We start from the raw sequence: 24,982 nt of genomic DNA on the forward strand, positions 1-24,982 counted from the left end.
TATATATACATATATATATATATATATATATATATATATACATATATATATATACATATATATATATATATATACACACACACACACACACACACACACACACACACACACTAAAAACTAATGCAATACACACACACATGAATAACAGACAAACTGTTAGATTGTAAAACCCTCTAGAGGCAAATCTAATATGACTTTAATGAGCTCACATCCTGCTGCTGATTAATGAGACGACATGAAATGCAAGAAGACACTTTTTATTTTCAACACAACTTACATTCTGAAGGAAAAACACGACGATACAAAAGACGATAAAAAACTAAACAAACAGCTGATTGACACTATTTACATCAGGTTCCAGCCGAGAGGCTCCGATTGGTCGAAGTCGTCACGTGACCTGAAGCATCATCGAGTGACGAGTCTGCGTTTGGTCGTCTGCTCCACCAGCTTGTGATAATTGTCCAGTTTGTCTCGAACTTTATTATAAATCTGAAAACAGACGCACACATTCAGCACACTGACTATCACAAACACGGCGAACAGGAAGCGGTGACTCACGCTGCTGTTGGTCGGCGTCTCGTTCAGCGTCTGCAGCAGCTGATCGATGGACGTGTACGGCAGCCAGACGGAGGACGACGTCGCCGACAGAGGCCTCTGAAACATTCAGACGGTTCAGTGTTTCTGTTCAGCGTTTAACGATTCTTAACTTGCTCATTAAAGTATTTCACCTCTATTCCAAAGTACTGGTGTCCTCTCCCCAGCAGAGCGTCCACGTACTCCAGCACCAGCTCAGCCGCAGCCTCCAGGAGGTCAAAGTTCAGGTAGAGACGCAGCAGAGACGCAGCGTCCACTTCCTGGAAGGAAATAACCACTGAGAAACACAGCTGCATCATGGGAAAGTAACGCATCCCTATTGGCTGAAGTCTCACCTTGTAGGACTTGATGAGCCAATCAGGCAGCGGGACGCCGTGTGACAGCAGCTTGTTGATGACGCAGCGGTGATGCTGTCCGTTAGCAGACGGGTACCGGTCCAGGTAAGAGGACAGCAGCTGCCACGCCTCGTCTGTAGCGCTACCACAGAAGAAGAAACAAAGAATATGTACTTTAAACTGGAATAAATGAACAAAGCTCTTTATTTGTGATATTTAAACAGCAGAAGTGAAACCTGGACTCTTTGGTGTTGACGACAGACGACAGCTGGTTAGCAGCCAACCAGCTCCAGGCTTCGTTCTGAGACTCCTCCCCCCCAAACTGAAGCTTAATACACCTGAACACAAACAAACACATTTATTCAGGATTCACTTTATTCAATCTTTTAAGGTTCCTTTTTTATGCACGTGTTAAAGCTGCATTCTCTCTAGTGTCCACCAGGGGGCGACTCCTCTGGTTGTATAGAAGTCTATGAGAAAATGACTCTACTTCTCTCTTGATTTATTACCTCAGTAAACATTGTAAACATGAGTTTATGGTCTCAATCTCTAGTTTCATGTCTTCTTCAATACAGCATGATGTTCATTTAGTAAATGATGGTCCATTTAGAGTCAAACAGACCATAAAGCAGAGGATGCTTTAGACCAGGGGTCTTCAACGTTTTTCAGACCAAGGACCCCCCACAGAGCTGGAGCAGGACCCCCGACTACATGTATCGCTTTATATTAAACTGGGCCTAGTGCCATGTACACACACCTCTTTATTGTGCATTCAACACTGAGCTATTCAAATAACACACAGCTTCATGTGTTCATGTTGTTTAACATGTGAAGGTCCAGTGAGTAGAAACACACCTCACAGCTGATACCAGTGACATCATCACCATCGTCTGTTAATGATGATAATCATACGAGCTGTTCAGACGTTTTCATTTTAAACAGAAATGTGGAAACAGCAGTGAGTGATGTTCTATTAGTGCCACACACACACACACACACACCTGTTATCCTGCAAACAATACTCAATTATTACAATAATGGACACATTCATAATAATAATAATTAAAAAATGGTTTAATCAACCAAAGACTTCGGACCCCTGCAGTACCTCCGCTGACCCCCTAGGGGTCGCGGCCCCCCCGTTGAAGACCTCTGATCTAGAACATAACAGACCATAAACAACAGGAGGTTCTACGCTGGACTGAGGTGAAGTTTGTGAACGTGAGACTCAAACAGATTTAATTGTAAACGTCTCACCGCTCGTTCATACGCTGAGAGAAATAAAACAACTATAACGTTGATATTTTTACTGTTAGCTTGAAAACAGCTTATTTAATCTGTTCATTATTCATTATTCTAACCTTTGCTTTATTGATCTCTGCTCTCAAAATGTCACATTTGGAAATATTTTCTCTTTTAAAAGACATTTTAAAAGAAATGACCAGTCGATGAATACAGTGAGCTCATGATTGAGTGAAGTGGGCCTAAATCTCTTCAGCACATCCACTAAAGGATGATGTCATAATAAAGGATGATCTAAAACAGGATGATGTCATGAAGTAGAAACTCACTTGAAGGTGAGACCCTCGAAGACTGAAGTCAGGTTCAGTTTGAAGGTTTGACAGACGGACAGAGCCGAGTCAAACAGTCCGGTTTGGACCAACAGGGCCACCATCTCTGCTGCTGAGGCGCTTCCTACAGACAGACAGACATGATGAGGATATCTATTCATATATTAGTGCTGAGCAACGATTAACATTTTTAATCGCAGGATTTTTCTGCGATTAATCTCATTGTTCTGTTAAAGTTCATAATGAATCTAAAGTAGTGTGTTAAAGTGCTGCTCTATGAACTAAAGGTCAACAACATTTGGTTTAAACACTTTAAACTCATCAGGTTCTTGTTAACAGCAGGATTCTCTTCACACAGCAGCAGTTATAACACAGTTATAATGATTCTGATCATAGATATTCAGCAGGTGTTCACAACTTTATCTTCATGTGTGTCAGAGATGAATTTAAATATACATCTTAAACCTGAAACCTATCTACGTCACGTGACTATTGTGAAACGAAACTTACAGCAGAGGCTCAGTCGGAGTAGTGAGAGTTCAAATTGAAAGATATGGAAGAAATTATGATTCTTCCATATTTTTTGCATTTTGCTTGGTGTAGATTATTAATTTTTTAACAGAGCTTTGTTTTTAAAAATTGGCTGAAATTGGAAGAGAAACGGATTAGTGAGTTGGGATTAAACTCTCTCAACAAAGAAAGGAGGATGTTTGTCTTTAAGTGATCAGCATTTGGTAAGTAACTGGTTGCTTTTTTACGTCTAATATCTGAATGGCTCTTGAGTGTGTAGCAGAATGCGTGTTGCTGCTGTTGTTTTCCCGTTAAGCTAGTTAGCCTAGCCTCCCAGAACACTTGCGGAGCCCCAGCTGTTTTTTGTTGTGTTTTTGTTGTTCCGGTTCAGAGGTCACAGCCCGCTGTCTCCTAGTGAGCGCAGGAAACATTATATTTACCACAATTTAAGCTTCTGCATTTTCCAAATGCACTAGTATTATTCAAACGTATTGTTCGGTTTGTAAGCCTCGTACCGAACGGTTTAATATGAATACGTAACGTTATATAGTTACAGCCCTAGAAACAAATAATAACCCTAGCTGTGGCGCCATCATGTGGTTATAAGGTGGTATTTCAGCAGTGAAGGCCCAGGTATGAAATGCACGGCCCGCCACTGGTGTAAGGTGTTAAAGGTGTTAAAGGTGTAAAAGGTGTAAAAGGTGTTAAAGGTGTAAAAGGTGTTAAAGGTGTAAAAGGTGTAAAAGGTGTTAAAGGTGTAAAAGGTGTTAAAGGTGTTAAAGGTGTTAAAGGTGTAAAAGGTGTTAAAGGTGTAAAAGGTGTAAAAGGTGTTAAAGGTGTAAAAGGTGTTAAAGGTGTTAAAGGTGTTAAAGGTGTAAAAGGTGTAAAAGGTGTAAAAGGTGTTAAAGGTGTAAAAGGTGTAAAAGGTGTTAAAGGTGTAAAAGGTGTTAAAGGTGTTAAAGGTGTTAAAGGTGTAAAAGGTGTAAAAGGTGTAAAAGGTGTAAAAGGTGTTAAAGGTGTTAAAGGTGTAAAAGGTGTTAAAGGTGTTAAAGGTGTAAAAGGTGTTAAAGGTGTTAAAGGTGTAAAAGGTGTTAAAGGTGTAAAAGGTGTTAAAGGTGTAAAAGGTGTAAAAGGTGTAAAAGGTGTAAAAGGTGTTAAAGGTGTTAAAGGTGTAAAAGGTGTTAAAGGTGTTAAAGGTGTAAAAGGTGTTAAAGGTGTTAAAGGTGTAAAAGGTGTAAAAGGTGTTAAAGGCGTTAAAGGCGTTAAAGGCGTTAAAGGCGTTAAAGGCGTTAAAGGCGTTAAAGGCGTTAAAGGGGTTAAAGGTGTATAATGTGTTAAAGGTGTTAAAGGTGTTAAAGGTGTTAAAGGGGTTAAAGGTGTAAAATGTGTTAAAGGTGTTAAAGGTGTTAAAGGTGTTAAAGGGGTTAAAGGTGTAAAATGTGTTAAAGGTGTTAAAGGGGTTAAAGGGGTTAAAGGTGTAAAATGTGTTAAAGGTGTTAAAGGGGTAAAAGGTGTTAAAGGTGTTAAAGGTGTATAATGTGTTAAAGGTGTTAAAGGGGTTAAAGGTGTTAAAGGGGTTAAAGGTGTATAATGTGTTAAAGGGGTTAAAGGTGTTAAAGGGGTTAAAGGTGTTAAAGGGGTTAAAGGTGTAAAATGTGTTAAAGGTGTTAAAGGGGTAAAAGGTGTTAAAGGTGTTAAAGGTGTATAATGTGTTAAAGGTGTTAAAGGTGTTAAAGGGGTTAAAGGTGTAAAATGTGTTAAAGGTGTTAAAGGTGTTAAAGGTGTTAAAGGGGTTAAAGGTGTAAAATGTGTTAAAGGTGTTAAAGGGGTTAAAGGTGTTAAAGGTGTATAATGTGTTAAAGGTGTTAAAGGGGTAAAAGGTGTTAAAGGGGTTAAAGGTGTTAAAGGGGTTAAAGGTGTATAATGTGTTAAAGGGGTTAAAGGTGTATAATGTGTTAAAGGGGTTAAAGGTGTTAAAGGGGTTAAAGGTGTATAATGTGTTAAAGGTGTTAAAGGGGTTAAAGGGGTTAAAGGTGTAAAATGTGTTAAAGGGGTTAAAGGTGTTAAAGGTGTTAAAGGGGTTAAAGGTGTTAAAGGGGTTAAAGGTGTAAAATGTGTTAAAGGTGTTAAAGGGGTAAAAGGTGTTAAAGGGGTATAATGTGTTAAAGGTGTTAAAGGGGTTAAAGGTGTTAAAGGTGTATAATGTGTTAAAGGTGTTAAAGGGGTAAAAGGTGTTAAAGGGGTTAAAGGTGTTAAAGGGGTTAAAGGTGTTAAAGGTGTATAATGTGTTAAAGGTGTTAAAGGGGTTAAAGGTGTTAAAGGGGTTAAAGGTGTATAATGTGTTAAAGGTGTTAAAGGGGTTAAAGGTGTATAATGTGTTAAAGGTGTTAAAGGTGTTAAAGGTGTTAAAGGGGTTAAAGGGGTTAAAGGGGTTAAAGGTGTATAATGTGTTAAAGGTGTTAAAGGGGTTAAAGGTGTATAATGTGTTAAAGGTGTTAAAGGGGTAAAAGGTGTTAAATGTGTTAAAGGTGTTAAAGGTGTAAAATGTGTTAAAGGTGTTAAAGGGGTAAAAGGTGTTAAAGGTGTAAAAGGTGTTAAAGGCGTACCAGCGATAGCAGCAGACGGTGGGTGGTACTGAGCGAGAGTGAGACGGCTACGAGACAAGATGTATTCCTTCTCCAGGTCCTTCAGTTCCAGAATGTCCACCTGATGTTTGACTGCAGGAGGAAACACAAGAAAAGGTTCAAACATATGAATCGATTTATTATTGTTACTAAAAACCAATGTCCGTCTGTCCACAGTGAGGTTGCTAATAAAGGTTTGTTAGAGACGAGTCACCTGGTTCAGAAGAAAACTCTCCGTCAGAGTTCCTCTTTGGAGAAGCTCCTGGACGTTCGTACTGCAACAGAAACAGATTCATTCACATAAACATACCAAGAATTCAAGATGAGGGACGGGTATCTTCATCTATCATGTGTATTTACCACAGCTCTGGAGGCTGGATGGGTATCTTCATCTATCATGTGTATTTACCACAGCTCCAGAGGCTGGATGGGTATCTTCATCTATCATGTATATTTACCACAGCTCCAGAGGCTGGATGGGTATCTTCATCTATCATGTGTATTTACCACAGCTCTGGAGGCTGGATGGGTATCTTCATCTATCATGTGTATTTATCACAGCTCCAGAGGCTGGATGGGTATCTTCATCTATCATGTGTATTTACCACAGCTCCAGAGGCTGGATGGGTATCTTCATCTATCATGTGTATTTACCACAGCTCCAGAGGCTGGATGGGTATCTTCATCTATCATGTATATTTACCACAGCTCCAGAGGCTGGATGGGTATCTTCATCTATCATGTGTATTTACCACAGCTCCAGAGGCTGGATGGGTATCTTCATCTATCATGTATATTTACCACAGCTCCAGAGGCTGGATGGGTATCTTCATCTATCATGTATATTTACCACAGCTCCAGAGGCTGGCTGGGTATCTTCATCTATCATGTATATTTACCACAGCTCCAGAGGCTGGATGGGTATCTTCATCTATCATGTGTATTTACCACAGCTCCAGAGGCTGGCTGGACGATCCACGCGTACTCTGGTCTGATGAGACGGAGACAGTTGAGAGCAGCCAGGTAACAGTTCACCTGTTTCTGAAGACCAAGACGAGTCCGAACCTCTCGACCGAGACGCATCCCGAACTCAAACATCACTGTTCCTGCTACAGACACACACACACACACGCACGCACACACACACACACACACGCACACACACACACACACACACACACACACACACACACAGTTAGTCAACATGTCTGTAAACACATTCGTAGTTGTTATTATCAAATACTGTGAATATTGACATTTTTCAGATGTTTAAGTTTCATATATTCATGAAAAGATGTATGAATGTTCCAGATGTACTTTAATAATATAAATGTCTCGTTCCAGTCACCAGATGTTTTACCTTTTCTGTAGTTGTGTCTGTTGATGTGGAACGAGTACAGCAGCTCGTAGTAGTTATGAGCCAGAAGGTCCAAACCTCTGGCCCGAGACTCAATGATGCTGACCACCTGGTTCACATCAAACCAATACAGAACTATGAAACTACGCTCTAATACCGTCACTACTACGACCTCATGATATTACAGACGTCAGTTCAACATGTGAGCCGTGGAAACTTTACCTCATCGTGCAGGTTGACGTAGGAGAACTGGACTAAATCCTGGAGCTGAGAACGTTCACAAAGAACCACGACAAGCTGACGGAGACAATCCAGCTGCCTGAGAACACACGAACACACACACACACACACACACACACAATATTTTATAAAAGACAATCACTTTTTAATCATCGCTCTGTTTTACATGTTTAACTGTCAGTCGCTCTGACAAGCTATTCATGTTGAGGTCTTTAGGTAGAAACATCAGTGTTGTACATATATAATATATATGTATACATATATAATATATATATATACATGTATCTATAAATGTGTGTATTTGTACATACATGCTGAGGTCTGGGTTCTGTGTGAGCGCTTCATAAGCTTCACTGTTGTGTCCCAGATCCAGGTGATGCTTGAAGATTCGAGTCCAAAGAGCCGCCTGAAGACAAACATCCCGTCAGTGATGTCATCACGTTTACTAGTGACCTCATATTCATCTGATCACGTTATTATGAGACGTTTATCACAAACCTTTAAGAGTTCGCAAAGAACAATTAAAATATGGTTTAAGTGTTTAATTCTGGTTGTTAGAGGAAAACAAACCAACTTTAATAATGTGAACACATTAATTAGACAAATCGTAGAAATAATGTATAAATACTTTAAACAGCTTTATGTGCTTTAATATATTACAACATGTTTACATTATAGAAGTTATTTATTGCCTGTTTACATTCATTCGTATATCAAATATATATGTTTAAAGGTCTTTCACCTTAAAAGTATTAATATCTTAGTGACCGAACAAACTGACATTCTGAACCAACAATAAGAGGAAACGTGTCATCAAAGCTCGTTTTAAATACAACGTATTAATATAAATGTTAAATAAAATAAGAGCTAAAAGTGACCCCATGTTTAAAAACCACCAACGCCGTCTGTCTACCTGTGTGCTGACTGTTACCCGTCTGTCTACCTGTGTGCTGACTGTTACCTGTCTGTCTACCTGTGTGCTGACTGTTACCCGTCTGTCTACCTGTGTGCTGACTGTTACCCGTCTGTCTACCTGTGTGCTGACTGTTACCCGTCTGTCTACCTGTGTGCTGACTGTTACCCGTCTGTCTACCTGTGTGCTGACTGTTACCCGTCTGTCTACCTGTGTGCTGACTGTTACCCGTCTGTCTACCTGTGTGCTGACTGTTACCCGTCTGTCTACCTGTGTGCTGACTGTTACCTGACTGTCTACCTGTGTGCTGACTGTTACCCGTCTGTCTACCTGTGTGCTGACTGTTACCCGTCTGTCTACCTGTGTGCTGACTGTTACCCGTCTGTCTACCTGTGTGCTGACTGTTACCTGTCTGTCTACCTGTGTGCTGACTGTTACCCGTCTGTCTACCTGTGTGCTGACTGTTACCCGTCTGTCTACCTGTGTGCTGACTGTTACCCGTCTGTCTACCTGTGTGCTGACTGTTACCTGTCTGTCTACCTGTGTGCTGACTGTTACCCGTCTGTCTACCTGTGTGCTGACTGTTACCTGTCTGTCTACCTGTGTGCTGACTGTTACCCGTCTGTCTACCTGTGTGCTGACTGTTACCTGACTGCTGACGTCGCTGACGGCCTCCGTTATGGCCAGAGAGGCCAGCTGGATGACCAGCTCAGGTAGACCCACGTCCTCCAGCAGCCGCAGCACCTGAACATACAAACACATCTATTTATATTCAAACTACAGACGTTGTTCACTGCGTGAGCGTGGACATCACTTCTTCTGTACCTTGTTGTAGTACTGCAGTCTGGGAGTGGAGGCCTCCTCCTCGGTGCCCGTCAGTTTCATCAGGAATTCCTCCTTCTCCACCTCCGTCGCTGCCTCCTGGAAACACTGCAGAGCCTGAAAACAACAACATCATCATCAAGAAGCAGCTCCACCAGGTTTTGGTTCCAGTCTACACATTTTAATGTACAGGTGTAGTTGTTGTGACTCACCTTCTGGCCCTCCCCGTTGGCCAGGTAACACTGACCCAGCATGAAGCGACAGGAGCCGATGTTCACCTGACACCAGGGACCAATCAGACGCACATACTCCTACACACACACACACACACACACACACACACACACACACACACACACACACACACACACACACACACACACACACGAGAAACACCAGAAACAGAATACAGAGCTCGAACAGACCAGTTTGGGGTGTGTGTAATCAGTTACTGATTTAAGGATCAATACAGAGCGTTTGTTTAACTGTTATTGACTCACGACAACATTTATGTAGACTAGAGTTAAGAATAAGTGAGATGAGGATGATGAACAGTCAAACCCACCTGTAGCTGTGTGTACTGACAGTTGGCCATCAGACACTCTGGGAACTGGAAACCAGGGTTACTGGGCCAACTGGGAGACACCGGTTAAGATTCAAGAACAAACTACTACAGAATGGTGAAGACAGGAAGTCACCAGATTAAATGAATTAGATATAAAATGACTTCCTATGTGTGTCGTCAGGTGATCAAAGGATACAGCGACTGAGCCAATAAGACGACCACGTTGGAGATCATGTGACTCCAGTGCAGCAGAGAGTTACTTTGCTGCTGAGAGTAAATCTGAGAGATGATCATCTTTCTGGCTACAGTCTGATAGAATAGCTCCACCACCGTCTGAGGACTCAACACTGCTGGGAAAAAGGGTACTATCATTACCTCATATGGACACTTAACATCACGTCTGGTACTATTATTACCTCATATGGACACTTAACATCACGTCTGGTACTATCATTACCTCATATAAACACTGAACATCATGTCTGGTACTATCATTACCTCATAAATACACTGAACATCATGTCTGGTACTATCATTACCTCATATAAAACACTGAACATCATGTCTGGTACTATCATTACCTCATAAATACACTGAACATCATGTCTGGTACTATCATTACCTCATAAATACACTTAACATCATGTCTGGTACTATCATTACCTCATAAATACACTTAACATCATGTCTGGTACTATCATTACCTCATATAAAACACTGAACATCATGTCTGGTACTATCATTACCTCATAAATACACTTAACATCATGTCTGGTACTATCATTACCTCATATAAAACACTGAACATCATGTCTGGTACTATCATTACCTCATAAATACACTTAACATCATGTCTGGTACTATCATTACCTCATATATACACTGAACATCATGTCTGGTACTATCATTACCTCATAAATACACTGAACATCACGTCTGGTACTATCATTACCTCATATGGACACTGACCTGATCTGTTGGTGGAGAGGGCCGGTGTGTCCGACAGCTCCAACACTGTGAGGTGCTGCAGATTAGCGTCTCTGCAGGAGGTCAGATGTTAGTCAGTTTCTACATCTGCGTGTTTCTCATATTCTCTGTCTTTCTTTGGCCTACTTAACGTTTTGTCGACTAATTATTTATTTGATTTAATCCACAGATCGGTAAAACTGAGATTCTCCACAAAGAATCATACTAAAGTACTTTAAATCTCGTATTGAAGTGTGTCACTCAGCATGAAAAGGATAATTAATAAATAATGAACTAAACCAAATGTGTGTACTAGTACACATGGTTGTGTACTCACATGATGTCGATGGGGACAGAGGAGGCCAGGCTCTGACTGATGTGTTTGAGAAGGTAATAAGAGGAGAGAAGGTTGGAGCTCCGAGGGATCAGGTCCTGCTGGAGCTGGAGAAGCTGAGCCCCCCCACCCAGAAACACCTGAGTGAGTGAGAGAGACAGACAAAGACAGAGCGAGAGAGAGACGCACACACACACCCACACAATCATATTATCAGTTAATTCAAACATCGCCTCACAAAGTTAAGGTGGACCAGCGGCCCAAGTTCAAACTGTAAAATGTGACGTGCGTGTGTGTGTGCGTGTCCGTACGTTGTCTCCAAAACGCAGGTAGAGTTTCTGCAGGATCAGCAGGTCTCTACAGAACAGGGTCCTGGTCATAGTCAGGTGACAGACGGCCTGACAGACCACAGACACCGCTGAACTGCTGCCCAACAGCTGAGACAGGCTGACCCTCAGGTTTAGATCTGCAAGACACAGTGCAGGGTCAACAAACACAACAAGAGGCACATCAGGAACCAGGAGTCCACATGGGTCTGCATATCTGAACCAGAGTCCACATGAGTCTGTATATCTGAACCAGAGTCCACATGGGTCTGTATATCTGAACCAGAGTCCACATGGGTCTGTATATCTGAACCAGAGTCCACATGGGTTTGAACTAGGGCTGCAACTAACGATTATTTTAATAATCGATTAATCTATCGATTATTTCTTAGATTAATCGATGAATCGGATAAAAAAAAAAAAACGAAAAAATGGCGTGACGCTGTGGCGCGATAGATCAGCGTTGAGATGTTTCTCCTGTCATCACTGACTTCCTGCCGTTGTTGAATCAGGAAATTAATATTGTAGCCGCCTGTGTTCACCCAGAGCTCTACGATCCCTCATATCAAAGAGACCAAACTATGTGTGTACATGTGTGTGTGTGTGTGTGTGTGTGTGTGTAAACCATATGGTACAAACAATGAATAGACGCTGCCGTATTTACGTCTAGATGACGTTATTGCGAGTGTTGATGGAGCTGCTACAATGTTAGCATAGCCTAGCACCGATCGATCCGAGCTCCATTGAGAAAACAAGTACAAATCGGCATCATTACGTAGTTATTTCGGAGTCCCTTTTTGTCGGTTTATTGCCGTTAAATCACAGCCAAGTCAGTGTATTGTGTGTTCATACAGCTGTAGTAAACAGCCGACGTGTGGCTCGCTAGACACAGTGAGCTCGATGAAATCCACGGAGCTCCTCTGGACTATGTTATGAACCAGACATGACGGCGTTTAGTTCCCCGTGATATCTGGGACTTCCACAACACCTACTGAGCAGAAATAGAGGTGGTTTTTCTACGGTTGATGGCGGACAGTTGAGCGGCTTTCAGGCCGATAAGCCACGCCCCCTCTCCGGCGCGTCCAGCGCGATGCACGCGAATGAACACAAATAGTCCCCGGCGGGTCCGGCGGCGCACATGACGCGATTTGCGCCGCGTTCATCGCGTTTGGTGTGAACACGGCGTTATTGAGTGGCGGAATAATCGCGCGACACAACGAATCGATAATGAAATTCGTTGCCAACTCTTTTAATAATCGATTATTAGCGATTTTATCGATTCGTTGTTGCAGCCCTAGTCTGAACCAGGAGTCCACATGGGTCTGTATATCTGAACCAGAGTCCACATGGGTCTGCATATCTGAACCAGGAGTCTTAAGGGTCCTACCAGGTATGACGGGTCCTCCCCCCCCCACGTCTGAATCCGTCTCGAGGTCCAGCTCCCTCAGCAGGACCATCATGGCCGCCATCGGGTTCCGAATGTCCTGCAGTTTGTTCTGGATTTCCTCTATGACGTTCTCACTGCAGGAAACACCGGATTAGTCTCCTAAAATACTCTTGATTGATCTCATTAATTGATCGTATTGATAATAGTATTGATCGTAACAGGAGACCACTGACTCGTCATTGGACAGCAGGTTCTCCAGGACCAGGTCTGCTGCCCTTTCAGGTGACTCCAGGTGCTCCAGAGCTTTCTCCATCTCATAGGCCATATCTCCAGAAACCGCATCACTGACCAGCCGCAGACACTGAACCAGCTGCAGGACGTCACGGCCCAGATCGGGGTCTGGGGATCCACATGAAGACCACACATCAACACACAGTCTCGCATCCTGTCTCTGTTGTGTTCCAGTGAACTTATTGATGATTATATTAGATGATTATAAGACCTTCAGTGATGGGGGTCTCGTCCTCTGAGAACAGGTACTCGTCATAAGACAAGTAGAGATGATCCACAGCGAAACACGGCAGGAGGAACGACACGAAACCCTGGAACACAAACAGCAGGTCAGACCCTGATCCTCCTTATCAATAGATCCTGATCAACAGACCCAGATCCCCCTGATCAATAGGATCAATAACGTAGATCACCTTCTTCAGCAGACAGACCAGCCCTGTGTTGTGGTTCACAGTGAGACCCAGAGGAAGAGACTGGACCTCCTGGTACTGAAGACAGCAGGCGTAGAACTTAGACCAGAACTCAACCTGCAGCTGACGGTACTCTTCCTGAGAAAACTCAAACTCTGTCACACTGCTCTGGAGCTAAAGGGAAACAGAGAGACAGACAGGAGGAGGACATTATTATTCATATATTCATTGTGTTGAAAGCAGCAGAGCAAACACTTTTTGACAAATATGACTTAATACATGATTTTTTATGAAACAAACACATTTCATGTATATAAAGTATGTATTCCAGTAAATTTAAATATATATATTATATATATATTAGTGCTGGGCAACGATTAAAATGTTTAATCGCGATTGATCGCATCATTTTTTTGCGATTAATCGTGATTAATCTCATTGTTATGCCCAAAATTCAATAATGAATTCTAAAGTAGTGTATTGAGCACTTTTATGTTAAAGTGCTGCTCTATGAACTAAAGGTCAACAACATTTGGTTTAAACACTTTAAACTCATCAGGTTCTTGTTAACAGCAGGATTCTCTTCACACAGCAGCAGTTATAACACAGTTATAATGATTCTGATCATAGATATTCAGACGTGTTCACAACTTTATCTTCATGTGTGTCAGAGATGAATTTAAATATACATCTTGAAACCTGAAACCTATCTACGTCATGTTTTATGTTTGTTAAAGTCTCAGTAGTGATAACTAAATGATATGATTATTATACATATTACAAACTAAACACTTTAAAAACTCTAAAATAAATAATTTAAATAAATCATTGCTTTTTTTGCGCTGATTAGTGTAATATGTGGTGTTTGTTATAAATGTACGTTGGTACATAGAGGGTGATAAGAAGCTGTACATGGAGGGACTTAGGACCCAGGGGAATGTAGGTGAAGGAAACAGGAAGAGATGGAAGAGACGCCAAACAAACAGCGTCTCTTCCATCGCGATAACGCGATAATAACGCGTTAACTTGCCCAGCACTAATATGCAAATGCTGGGCAGTATATATAAAAACACACACATCGTAAAGTACCTCACTCTCCACAGCCACGGTCACCTCCTTCTTCAGACTGTCCCAGGACAGATCAGTGATCCTCTCTGAGCCTCTGCGGTAGATCTGATACACAAAACACATGTTGACCTTCAGAGCTTTAAAGACGACCCGCAGAGCTTTAACGACAGCCCGCAGAGCTTTAACGATGACCCGCAGAGCTTTAACGACAGCCCGCAGAGCTTTAACGACGACCCGCAGAGCTTTAACGACGAAGACGCAGAGCTTTGACGACGACCCGCAGAGCCGTTTTATTGATTTTCTTTTTTTAAGTTTTATTTTGAAAAATGACCGGATTCTCTCACAATTTCATCCGCCTGTGTTTCTTGACACATGTCAAGATGCTTGTCTCGGTCACGTGATACGTTACCTCAAAAATTAAGCCCACAAACTAGCGAAAATGAGTAAAACACTTTTGGAGAGCTTCTTTGCAAAGGTGTAAAGGCCACTAAGGAGACAGTAGAAGAGCTGACAACTTCCAAGAAAATTGCTTCATTTAACAGACAATATCAGGAGTCTAATTAAATATCAGGAGTCATTCCGACGCGCCAAGCCCGCTCTGCAGAGCTTTAACTACAGAAGGTTGTTTCTCACCTGTAGAGCTTTAACTACAGAAGGTTGTTTCTCACCTGTAGAGCTTTAACTACAGAAGGTACTTTCTCACCTGTAGAGCTTTAACTACAGAAGGTACTTTCTCACCTGTAGAGCTTTAACTACAGAAGGTAATTTCTTACCTGTAGAGCTTTAACTACAGAAGGTTGTTTCTCACCTGTAGAGCTTTAACTACAGAAGGTTGTTTCTCACCTGTAGAGCTTTAACTACAGAAGGTACTTTCTCACCTGTAGAGCTTTAACTACAGAAGGTACTTTCTCACCTGTAGAGCTTTAACTACAGAAGGTAATTTCTTACCTGTAGAGCTTTAACTACAGAAGGTACTTTCTCACCTGTAGAGCTTTAACTACAGAAGGTTGTTTCTCACCTGTAGAGCTTTAACTACAGAAGGTACTTTCTCACCTGTAGAGCTTTAACTACAGAAGGTACTTTCTCACCTGTAGAGCTTTAACTACAGAAGGTAATTTCTTACCTGTAGAGCTTTAACTACAGAAGGTAATTTCTTACCTGTAGAGCTTTAACTACAGAAGGTAATTTCTTACCTATAGAGCTTTAACTATGACCTGTAGAGCTTTAACTACAGAAGGTACTTTCTCACCTGTAGAGCTTTAACTACAGAAGGTAATTTCTTACCTGTAGAGCTTTAACTATGACCTGTAGAGCTTTAACTACAGAAGGTAAATTCTCACCTGTAGAGCTTTAACTACAGAAGGTAATTTCTTACCTGTAGAGCTTTAACTACAGAAGGTAATTTCTTACCTGTAGAGCTTTAACTATGACCTGTAGAGCTTTAACTACAGAAGGTACTTTCTCACCTGTAGAGCTTTAACTACAGAAGGTAATTTCTTACCTGTAGAGCTTTAACTACAGAAGGTAATTTCTTACCTGTAGAGCTTTAACTATGACCTGTAGAGCTTTAACTACAGAAGGTAATTTCTTACCTGTAGAGCTTTAACTACAGAAGGTAATTTCTTACCTGTAGAGCTTTAACTATGACCTGTAGAGCTTTAACTACAGAAGGTACTTTCTCACCTGTAGAGCTTTAACTACAGAAGGTAATTTCTTACCTGTAGAGCTTTAACTATGACCTGTAGAGCTTTAACTACAGAAGGTACTTTCTCACCTGTAGAGCTTTGACTACAGAAGGTAATTTCTCACCTGTAGAGCTTTAACTACAGAAGGTAATTTCTTACCTGTAGAGCTTTAACTACAGAAGGTAATTTCTTACCTGTAGAGCTTTAACTATGACCTGTAGAGCTTTAACTACAGAAGGTACTTTCTCACCTGTAGAGCTTTAACTACAGAAGGTACTTTCTCACCTGTAGAGCTTTAACTACAGAAGGTAGTCTCTTAACTGTAGAGCTTTACCTACAGTGGATAGTTTCTCATCTGTAGAGCTTTAACTAGAGAAGGTAGTCTTACCTGTAGAGCTTTAACTATGGCTGAAGCTGTGAAGTGTAGAGGAGAGAAGAGAACCTCCAGGTACGTCTCCTGTTAACACACAACACAGACAGTATTGGATGGACGCAATGGATGTCAAAACAGTCTGCTCAGTTACCGTGGCAACACACATCATCAAATATACAATTTGTGTTTCTTAATTTTTATCATTTTACTTTATCTAATATTGCATTTTTTAAATTATTTTTTCTTTTATTATATTGTTATTATATTTATTATACTATATTGTATAAAATTCTTATTTATTTTATTACTTTCCTAAAGATACTCTCAATGTAAATGAAAAAATAAACACAACCGCAGTAAATGTACATAAATTATTCTTCCAACTAGAGCTGCAACTTACAATTATTTTCATTACAGATTAATTATGTAATCGTGAACAAAATAGGAAAACATTTTTTAAACTCATTTCAACTAGATTTTAATATCAATTTAGTTGCTGAGAACCTTTCAATAGACTACTTGATTAATTGTTTCAGCTCTAAATTGAGCTGTGTCATAATTGTATTGATCATTCCTTATGTCACAGTCTGACTGGTCTTACTCTGGGGTCCTGGTCCACTCCGATATGGACTTCTTCTTCAGGTGGAGGCTGAACAAACACCTGGTTCCACTGACCTGCTGTGTTACTAGAAAACCCACAAAATCAATATCAAAGGAGGAGGTCCTCTGCCAGTGATGTGCTGCAGAAAAGACTTATTTTAACATTCAAGATGCTAAATTTCAAATCCAAGCATATCTATGATTGAGGGGTTTCTTCCACGCTGCTCTCAACATGCCGACGGCTGACTGTTAACAGTGCTGACAGTGTTTACCTGAGGGGGAACCGGAGAAAGGGAGGGACTTCATTCTCTGCTCATGTAGACATAATTCTAAAGCTGGGCAGTATACCTATTCATCAGGTTTATAGTTAGTCCAGCCCCTATTTATGCTTCCATAGGCCTAGACTGCTGGAGGACTTCCTATGACACACTGAGCTCCTCTCTTGATTCTGTTCCCATTACATCTTTTGACTTCTGTCCATCCTGGATCCTCCTGTTTCTTTCAGGTTTATTCCTTTTTTTTCTGTTAAAGGTTATTTTGGGGAATTCTGATGTGAGGGTCCCGGGACAAAGGATGTCGTATGTTGTACAGATTGTAAAGGAAAAGTTGTGATTTTGGGCTATACAGAAAAAGGGGGGAGTCTGAAGTCTTATTTACCAGCTCAGATTACTGGAGATCATTCGTGTGACTTACTGTTCAAAGTTGATGTATTTGACAACAGTGGTGTTGGAGTCGTCCAGCCAGACGGCCCAGATGTCTGTGGAGGTCAGAGCGAAGTCCACCAGAGTCTCCTGTTGACAGACAGAGTTTAATTACATCTGTTATACAGAAGACAAAGCAGAGACAGACGCACTACATGTCCTGATCTCAGACTGGTTGAGATATTGAATATTTGGTCCTTTATAAAGGGGCCAGAGCAGAAACGAGTGAGGAACGTATTGTTTCTGTAGAGATTATTATGTTTGAGAAGTTACAATACTTGATGTCTCTTCAGCGCCACAAACAAACGGTGAAAAAGTTACTTAAATGTCCACGAAATGTGTTTGCGTGATTTATCTCAACTTTAACATCATATCTTAATGACTTTGAGCATTCCAACACATTTCTGAGGCCTGAACTCAAAAAGTCAGATCAAATCCACGACTAACATCTGCACACATAAGTAACATCACAGCTCACCTGCGTGCTGAACAGAGAGGACAGGTGGTCCAGGCTGTAGCGGTTGTTGTCGGTGGCGACCAGCTGCAGGACGGTGAACTGTCCTCTCTGAGGGACGGACAGGTAGACGCACAGAACGAGGCCGGAGGACGACGAGGAAATCCTCAGACGGTGACCCTGACCCGACTGACGCTTCAGTCCTCTGCAGGCCGGCATGTAGTCCAGCATGTCGGCCTCCAGCAGACACGCCTGCTCCTGAGGGGGGACACGTACTCTTACTGATGTAGTACTTCATCCTGTACACTAATACCTGTATGTACTGGAAGTATTACAGAGTCACCGGCAGCAGGACACCAACATGCAGAACGTGGTCTGGAGGTGTCAGCATGCTGCAGTGCTGTTCGTACTTTAATCATCAAGAGAAGCTTCACAGATAAACTCTGATGCTTTTAGAAGAGGACTCGCTGAAGGACTAAATATCTGATCAAAGAGGAATCAACAGCTTTCTGATGACCTCATGTTAAACTAGTTTGTTTGTTTAATCATCATCTTCATCATGTGGACCTTCACTGTGTCTGTCTCACCCTGAAGGACCACATACGCAGCTTGTGGTCCTGACAGAGAGCGAAGATGAAGGAGTCTTCCTCCAGCTCTCTGACAGCCAGACTGAGGACCAGGTCAGCTGTCTGGTCCCCACGAATCGATGAGGGCATCCAGCCAGACAACCTCTGCATCATGGAGCTCCTCTTCAGCTCCACCAGCGACATGCTGCCTGTAAAACACACACACACACACACACAGTGACCAATACCTAGAAGTGTACAAGTGAAGGCATGTAGCTTTCAGAAGTGAACCGGTTTGAGACCATGTGGGGGACCATATGAGACCACATGAACCCGTCTGAGCCCATGTGAGACCACATGAACCCGTCTGAGCCCATATGAGACCACATGAACCCGTCTCTGAGCCCATATGGGACCACATGAACCCGTCTGAGCCCATATGAGACCACATGAACCCGTCTGAGCCCATATGAGACCACATGAACCCGTCTGAGCCCATATGAGACCACATGAACCCGTCTGAGCCCATATGAGACCACATGAACCCGTCTGAGCCCATATGAGACCACATGAACCCGTCTGAGCCCATATGGGACCACATGAACCCGTCTGAGCCCATGTGAGACCACATGAACCCGTCTGAGCCCATGTGAGACCACATGAACCCGTCTGAGCCCATGTGAGACCACATGAACCCGTCTGAGCCCATGTGAGACCACATGAACCCGTCTGAGCCCATATGAGACCACATGAACCCGTCTGAGCCCATATGAGACCACATGAACCTGTCTGAGCCCATATGGGACCACATGAACCCGTCTGAGCCCATATGAGACCACATGAACCCGTCTGAGCCCATATGGGACCACATGAACCCGTCTGAGCCCATGTGAGACCACATGAACCCGTCTGAGCCCATGTGAGACCACATGAACCCGTCTGAGCCCATATGAGACCACATGAACCCGTCTGAGCCCATATGAGACCACATGAACCCGTCTGAGCCCATGTGAGACCACATGAACCCGTCTGAGCCCATATGAGACCACATGAACCCGTCTGAGCCCATATGAGACCACATGAACCCGTCTGAGCCCATATGGGACCACATGAACCTGTCTGAGCCCATGTGAGACCACATGAACCCGTCTCTGAGCCCATATGAGACCACATGAACCCGTCTCTGAGCCCATATGAGACCACATGAACCTGTCTGAGCCCATGTGAGACCACATGAACCCGTCTCTGAGCCCATATGAGACCACATGAACCCGTCTCTGAGCCCATATGAGACCACATGAACCTGTCTCTGAGCCCATATGAGACCACATGAACCCGTCTCTGAGCCCATATGAGACCACATGAACCCGTCTCTGAGCCCATATGAGACCACATGAACCCGTCTGAGCCCAGTCTTTACCTTGTGTGTCGTGAGGAGGCAGAGAGACCACCATGATGCCTCCAGCAGGTGAAGCCAGAGCGTAGTGAGCCTCTCCGGACTGACTGATCCAGGCTGTGGAGGTCTGCCCCACTGGGCCGGGGACGAGGGCGCTGTGAGACGGGTCATTCAGACTCAGCTTACCTACATCAGTGAAGATGGACTGCATGTGGAGCTCCGTCACCAGCTCCTGTGGAGGACAGACAGGTGAGTGGACAGCTTCTTTAGCTATTGGTTGTTCCTGGAGCTCTTTTATTTTTTCATTTAGCAGTAAATCTGTGTAACAACGGGATCAACCCAACGGTCGCTGCAGCAGTCGGGACCGGCTGGGGGGTCACATGGGATCAGTTCTACCTGCAGTTCACCTGTGAGCCACATGAGGTCCTCATAAACCTGTGTGGTCTAGTATTCAAGACATCTTTGATGTTTTCAAGAACTCAAACGTTTGTCTCTTGTGATCAGCTGACGACTCACAGGACGACATGGATCCGGTTTTACTTCTTCAGTGTTTGTTCTGTCTGTGGGAGTGAGAGGGTTAACTGTGTGTGTGTGTGTGTGGGAGTGAGAGGGTTAACTGTGTGTGTGTGTGTGTGGGAGTGAGAGGGTTAACTGTGTGTGTGTGTGTGGGAGTGAGAGGGTTAACTGTGTGTGTGTGTGTGTGGGAGTGAGAGGGTTAACTGTGTGTCTGTCTGTGGGAGTGAGAGGGTTAACTGTGTGTGTGTGTGTGTGTGTGTGGGAGTGAGAGGGTTAACTGTGTGTGTGTGTGTGTGTGTGTGGGAGTGAGAGGGTTAACTGTGTGTGTGTGTGGGAGTGAGAGGGTTAACTGTGTGTCTGTCTGTGGGAGTGAGAGGGTTAACTGTGTGTGTGTGTGTGTGTGGGAGTGAGAGGGTTAACTGTGTGTGTGTGTGTGTGTGTGGGAGTGAGAGGGTTAACTGTGTGTGTGTGTGTGGGAGTGAGAGGGTTAACTGTGTGTGTGTGTGGGAGTGAGAGGGTTAACTGTGTGTGTGTGTGTGGGAGTGAGAGGGTTAACTGTGTGTGTGTGTGTGTGGGAGTGAGAGGGTTAACTGTGTGTGTGTGTGTGTGTGTGGGAGTGAGAGGGTTAACTGTGTGTGTGTGTGGGAGTGAGAGGGTTAACTGTGTGTCTGTCTGTGGGAGTGAGAGGGTTAACTGTGTGTGTGTGTGTGTGGGAGTGAGAGGGTTAACTGTGTGTGTGTGTGTGTGTGTGGGAGTGAGAGGGTTAACTGTGTGTGTGTGTGGGAGTGAGAGGGTTAACTGTGTGTGTGTGTGTGTGTGTGGGAGTGAGAGGGTTAACTGTGTGTGTGTGTGGGAGTGAGAGGGTTAACTGTGTGTGTGTGTGTGTGGGAGTGAGAGGGTTAACTGTGTGTGTGTGTGTGTGGGAGTGAGAGGGTTAACTGTGTGTGTGTGTGTGGGAGTGAGAGGGTTAACTGTGTGTGTGTGTGGGAGTGAGAGGGTTAACTGTGTGTGTGTGTGTGTGGGAGTGAGAGGGTTAACTGTGTGTGTGTGTGTGTGTGGGAGTGAGAGGGTTAACTGTGTGTGTGTGTGTGTGGGAGTGAGAGGGTTAACTGTGTGTGTGTGTGTGTGTGTGGGAGTGAGAGGGTTAACTGTGTGTGTGTGTGGGAGTGAGAGGGTTAACTGTGTGTGTGTGTGAGTGTCTGTGCGTGTCTGTGTGTAGGAGTCTGTGTGTGTAGGTGTGTGTCACTCACACTGCGGTACATGCGTGTTGGGTGAGGCAGCACCAGTCTGTGGACGCTCTGATTGGTGGAGACCAGGATGATGACGTTGTTCAGGGTCTCGTGAACGTGAACTCCTCCAGGAAGAACGCTGCAGTGAGTCAGCTGGAGTCTGACGGCGTTGTTCAGCAAGTTGGTGTCCAGAGACTGTTCCACCAGGTGAACACTGTCACCTGTAGTACACCTGCACACACACACACACTGTCACCTGTAGTACACCTGCACACACACACACACACTGTCACCTGTAGTACACCTGCGCGCACACACACACACACACACACACACACACACACACACACACACACACACACACACACACACACACACTGTCACCTGTAGTACACACACACACACACACACACTGTCACCTGTAGTACACACACACACATACACTGTCACCTGTAGTACACACACACACACACACACACACACTGTCACCTGTAGTACACACACACACACACAGTCACCTGTAGTACACACACACACACACACACACACACACACACACACACACACACACACACACACACACAGTAGAAGTCTATTCACTAGTGGTGTAACCGATCACGGTTGGCGGATAAATTGACTATTTTTTACAGTGTAATCATCACAGTGTGTAATAACGTGTGTAATAACGTGTTCCTGCTGCTGCTCCTTTTTAATAACACGTCCTGGATATGAAAGCAGTCAGTGAGCAGAGATAAAGCAGTGAGCTCAGTGAACGGAGCAGGTTAGAAGCTTTTCACGGTGAAAGTCTAAAGTCATGGTGAGCGGAGGAGCTGCAGACGCCGCGGCGTCATTTAAGTCTCAAGTTTGGGAGCATTTAGTCTTCCTGTAACTTCTAATGATGAGGGAGGTGGACAAAGACACACGACAACAGCAATACGTGGGCATGTCCACACACATGAAGAGACGCCGTCCCGTCTGTCAGCTGGAAAACAAAGGATTTCTAAATCTGGTTAAAGTGTTTGAGCCACTTCAGTGTGAAGATCGTTCCTCCACGAAGAGCAAAAGACTGACCGCTCACTGCATCATGGAGGAGTGGGAGATTCATGGGGCACATCACAAGTCTCTTAATTGCATCCCCGTTTCCCTCACTTGCATCCTTTCCTTGCGTCCTAGTCCCTCCCACCAGGGATGCATGGAGGAAACCATGCGAGGAGAGAGGAAACGAGGAAATATGTTTTAAGAGACGTGAGACGTCCTTTCCTCAGTTGCGTCACGTGAAGCGACGTCTGTTTCTGATGACGAGGATCAGCTGATCACATCTGGATCAGCTGATCACATCTGGATCAGCTGTCAGTCGGCTTTAACAGCTGGAGAGACTTTAGAGGAGTTTGAGTCTGTTCTCATGATCACTGGACTAATAATAGTAACTAATAACACTAATAACTCATAAACACACAGTGATCATCAGTGGTCTGTTGATGAGATCAGGATCATTTCTACAGCAGAACGTGTTTTACTTGTTTATGATTATCTGCGTCTGAACGTTTTAAACTGTGCCGTCATTTAATAAATGAAGGAAGTTGTTTGTGGTTCTTTTGTTGTTCAGACTACAATGAACATCTATTTAAACCAGAAAACAGATCAAATATAAACTAGAGTTTAATCTGATCTTCACTCTGCTGTTAAACTCAGTCATCAGCTGCAGCGTCCAATCACATGATGAACACTGAGGGGGCGTGGCCACCGTTAACACACTTCCTGGAAGTCCTCGCTCATGACTCCTCAGAGATCTCTCCTCTCTCCTCACTCCTCTCTCCTCTCTCCTCCGAGCTAAATAAGAGCTGAGTCAGTATGGAGGAGCAGAACAACTTCCGGTTGGAGCGAGGAGATGACGGTTGTTAAAATGTGGGCGACTGTGGCTAAGTGATAGCAGGGCCGTCCTTCAATCGACCTTGCGGTTATCGGACAACCCTCTCTACCCATTGAGCCACGGCCTGGTATTAACGTATGACATCATCACATAGGTTATAGATGAATGCATCATATCTACATGAAGATGAGCAGCTCACCAGTGGATGAATCTGTTGCTGGTGACTGAGAGCAGCTTCCCGCTCTCCTCATAATGAAACGCTCCGGCGCTGTCGGGGAACTTCAGTCCTCCAGGGAGAGCATCTGTAGACAGGAAGTCATACTTTAATACAGGAAGTCATACTTTAATACTGGAAATACATGATACTTCTACTTCAGTAACATGAGTACTCTTAACTATAATACTTCAAAGAGATTTCTGATAATACTTCTACTTAGAAGGTATTTTACTCGTTACTAGTTAAGTGAACTGACAACTGGAGCTGCTGTTCTGACATTTAATAACTATGATTATGGTTATTATGGTTATTATGTATCTATTGGAGAGAAGTTAATAATAATATAACAATATGAATATAATAGAAAATATAACACTGACATCATTAACAGTACTCTTGTTCTTAAATTAAACGGAGTATTATAACTTAAGACTTAAACTGGTTAAGAAGTTAAGAAGGCTCCATCACTGAGTGGAGGAGAGGACTCTCCACGGTAACCACGTGACCATATTAACCATATTAACCACATTAACCATATTAACCATGTTACCATGTTGACCAGCTACAGGACAACAGTCCTGCTACCAGACTTTATGGTAAATCATCCACTAGACATACATACATACAACATTGCTACTCTGTTTGGCTAAATCTTTGCCCTACTGTTTAGTTAACTTAATAGTATTCTATTTCATATATTTTGTGCATTTTAATATTTGTACTTTATTGACCTGTAGCATAACTGCTGCTGTAGCGAACATATTTCCCCTCGCGTGATTAATAAAGTAACATCTATCTATCTATCTATCTATCTAGCATTCAGTGCTATGTTAGCTAGCATACAACGTGTTAGCGGTGCTAGCTGTTGTTAGCAGTTGTTAGCATGTCCTGAGTGCTAACAGCAGCAGCCTGAACACAGACAACACGAGAGAGACGGACAGCAGAGCTGACCGGAACGTTTACCGGGGAGGTTTACGGTCACATCTCTGAATCTGTGCAGAGTTTCTCTCTCAAATCCGCAGATCTCGATGAAACTTCGCTCCAACACCGCCGCCATCTTGT

The 24,982-nt window shown here is 43.3% G+C and overlaps 1 protein-coding gene across 2 annotated transcripts; it reads right to left on the reverse strand.

Moving 5' to 3' along the window:
* Positions 1-241: 241 nt before the first annotated feature.
* nup160 (nucleoporin 160) lies at positions 242-24,982 on the reverse strand. 2 transcript variants are annotated; one of them, XM_079162172.1, is made up of 34 exons: positions 24,884-24,982; positions 23,903-24,005; positions 21,855-22,065; positions 20,113-20,320; positions 18,714-18,901; positions 18,151-18,384; positions 17,665-17,762; positions 16,973-17,057; positions 16,387-16,455; positions 14,335-14,418; positions 13,249-13,419; positions 13,047-13,146; positions 12,778-12,943; positions 12,545-12,678; positions 11,143-11,297; positions 10,835-10,971; positions 10,501-10,571; positions 9,728-9,878; positions 9,532-9,601; positions 9,179-9,277; positions 8,970-9,083; positions 8,793-8,888; positions 7,543-7,637; positions 7,214-7,310; positions 6,995-7,100; positions 6,583-6,743; positions 5,849-5,909; positions 5,617-5,727; positions 2,501-2,624; positions 1,166-1,267; positions 930-1,071; positions 729-854; positions 559-654; positions 242-489 (listed from the first exon to the last, which is right to left on the reverse strand). In XM_079162172.1, exons 1-34 carry the CDS (start codon positions 24,975-24,977, stop codon positions 406-408), a joined length of 4,143 nt encoding a protein of 1,380 aa, XP_079018298.1. In that variant the 5' UTR covers positions 24,978-24,982; the 3' UTR covers positions 242-405. The 2 variants fall into 2 exon arrangements, with proteins under 2 accessions (XP_079018298.1, XP_079018297.1); XM_079162171.1 differs by having other exon boundaries at positions 9,728-9,881.

This window comes from Pholis gunnellus (assembly GCF_910591455.1).
Source record: "Pholis gunnellus genome assembly, chromosome: 7".
In the NCBI taxonomy this organism is placed as follows: Eukaryota; Metazoa; Chordata; class Actinopteri; order Perciformes; family Pholidae; genus Pholis; species Pholis gunnellus.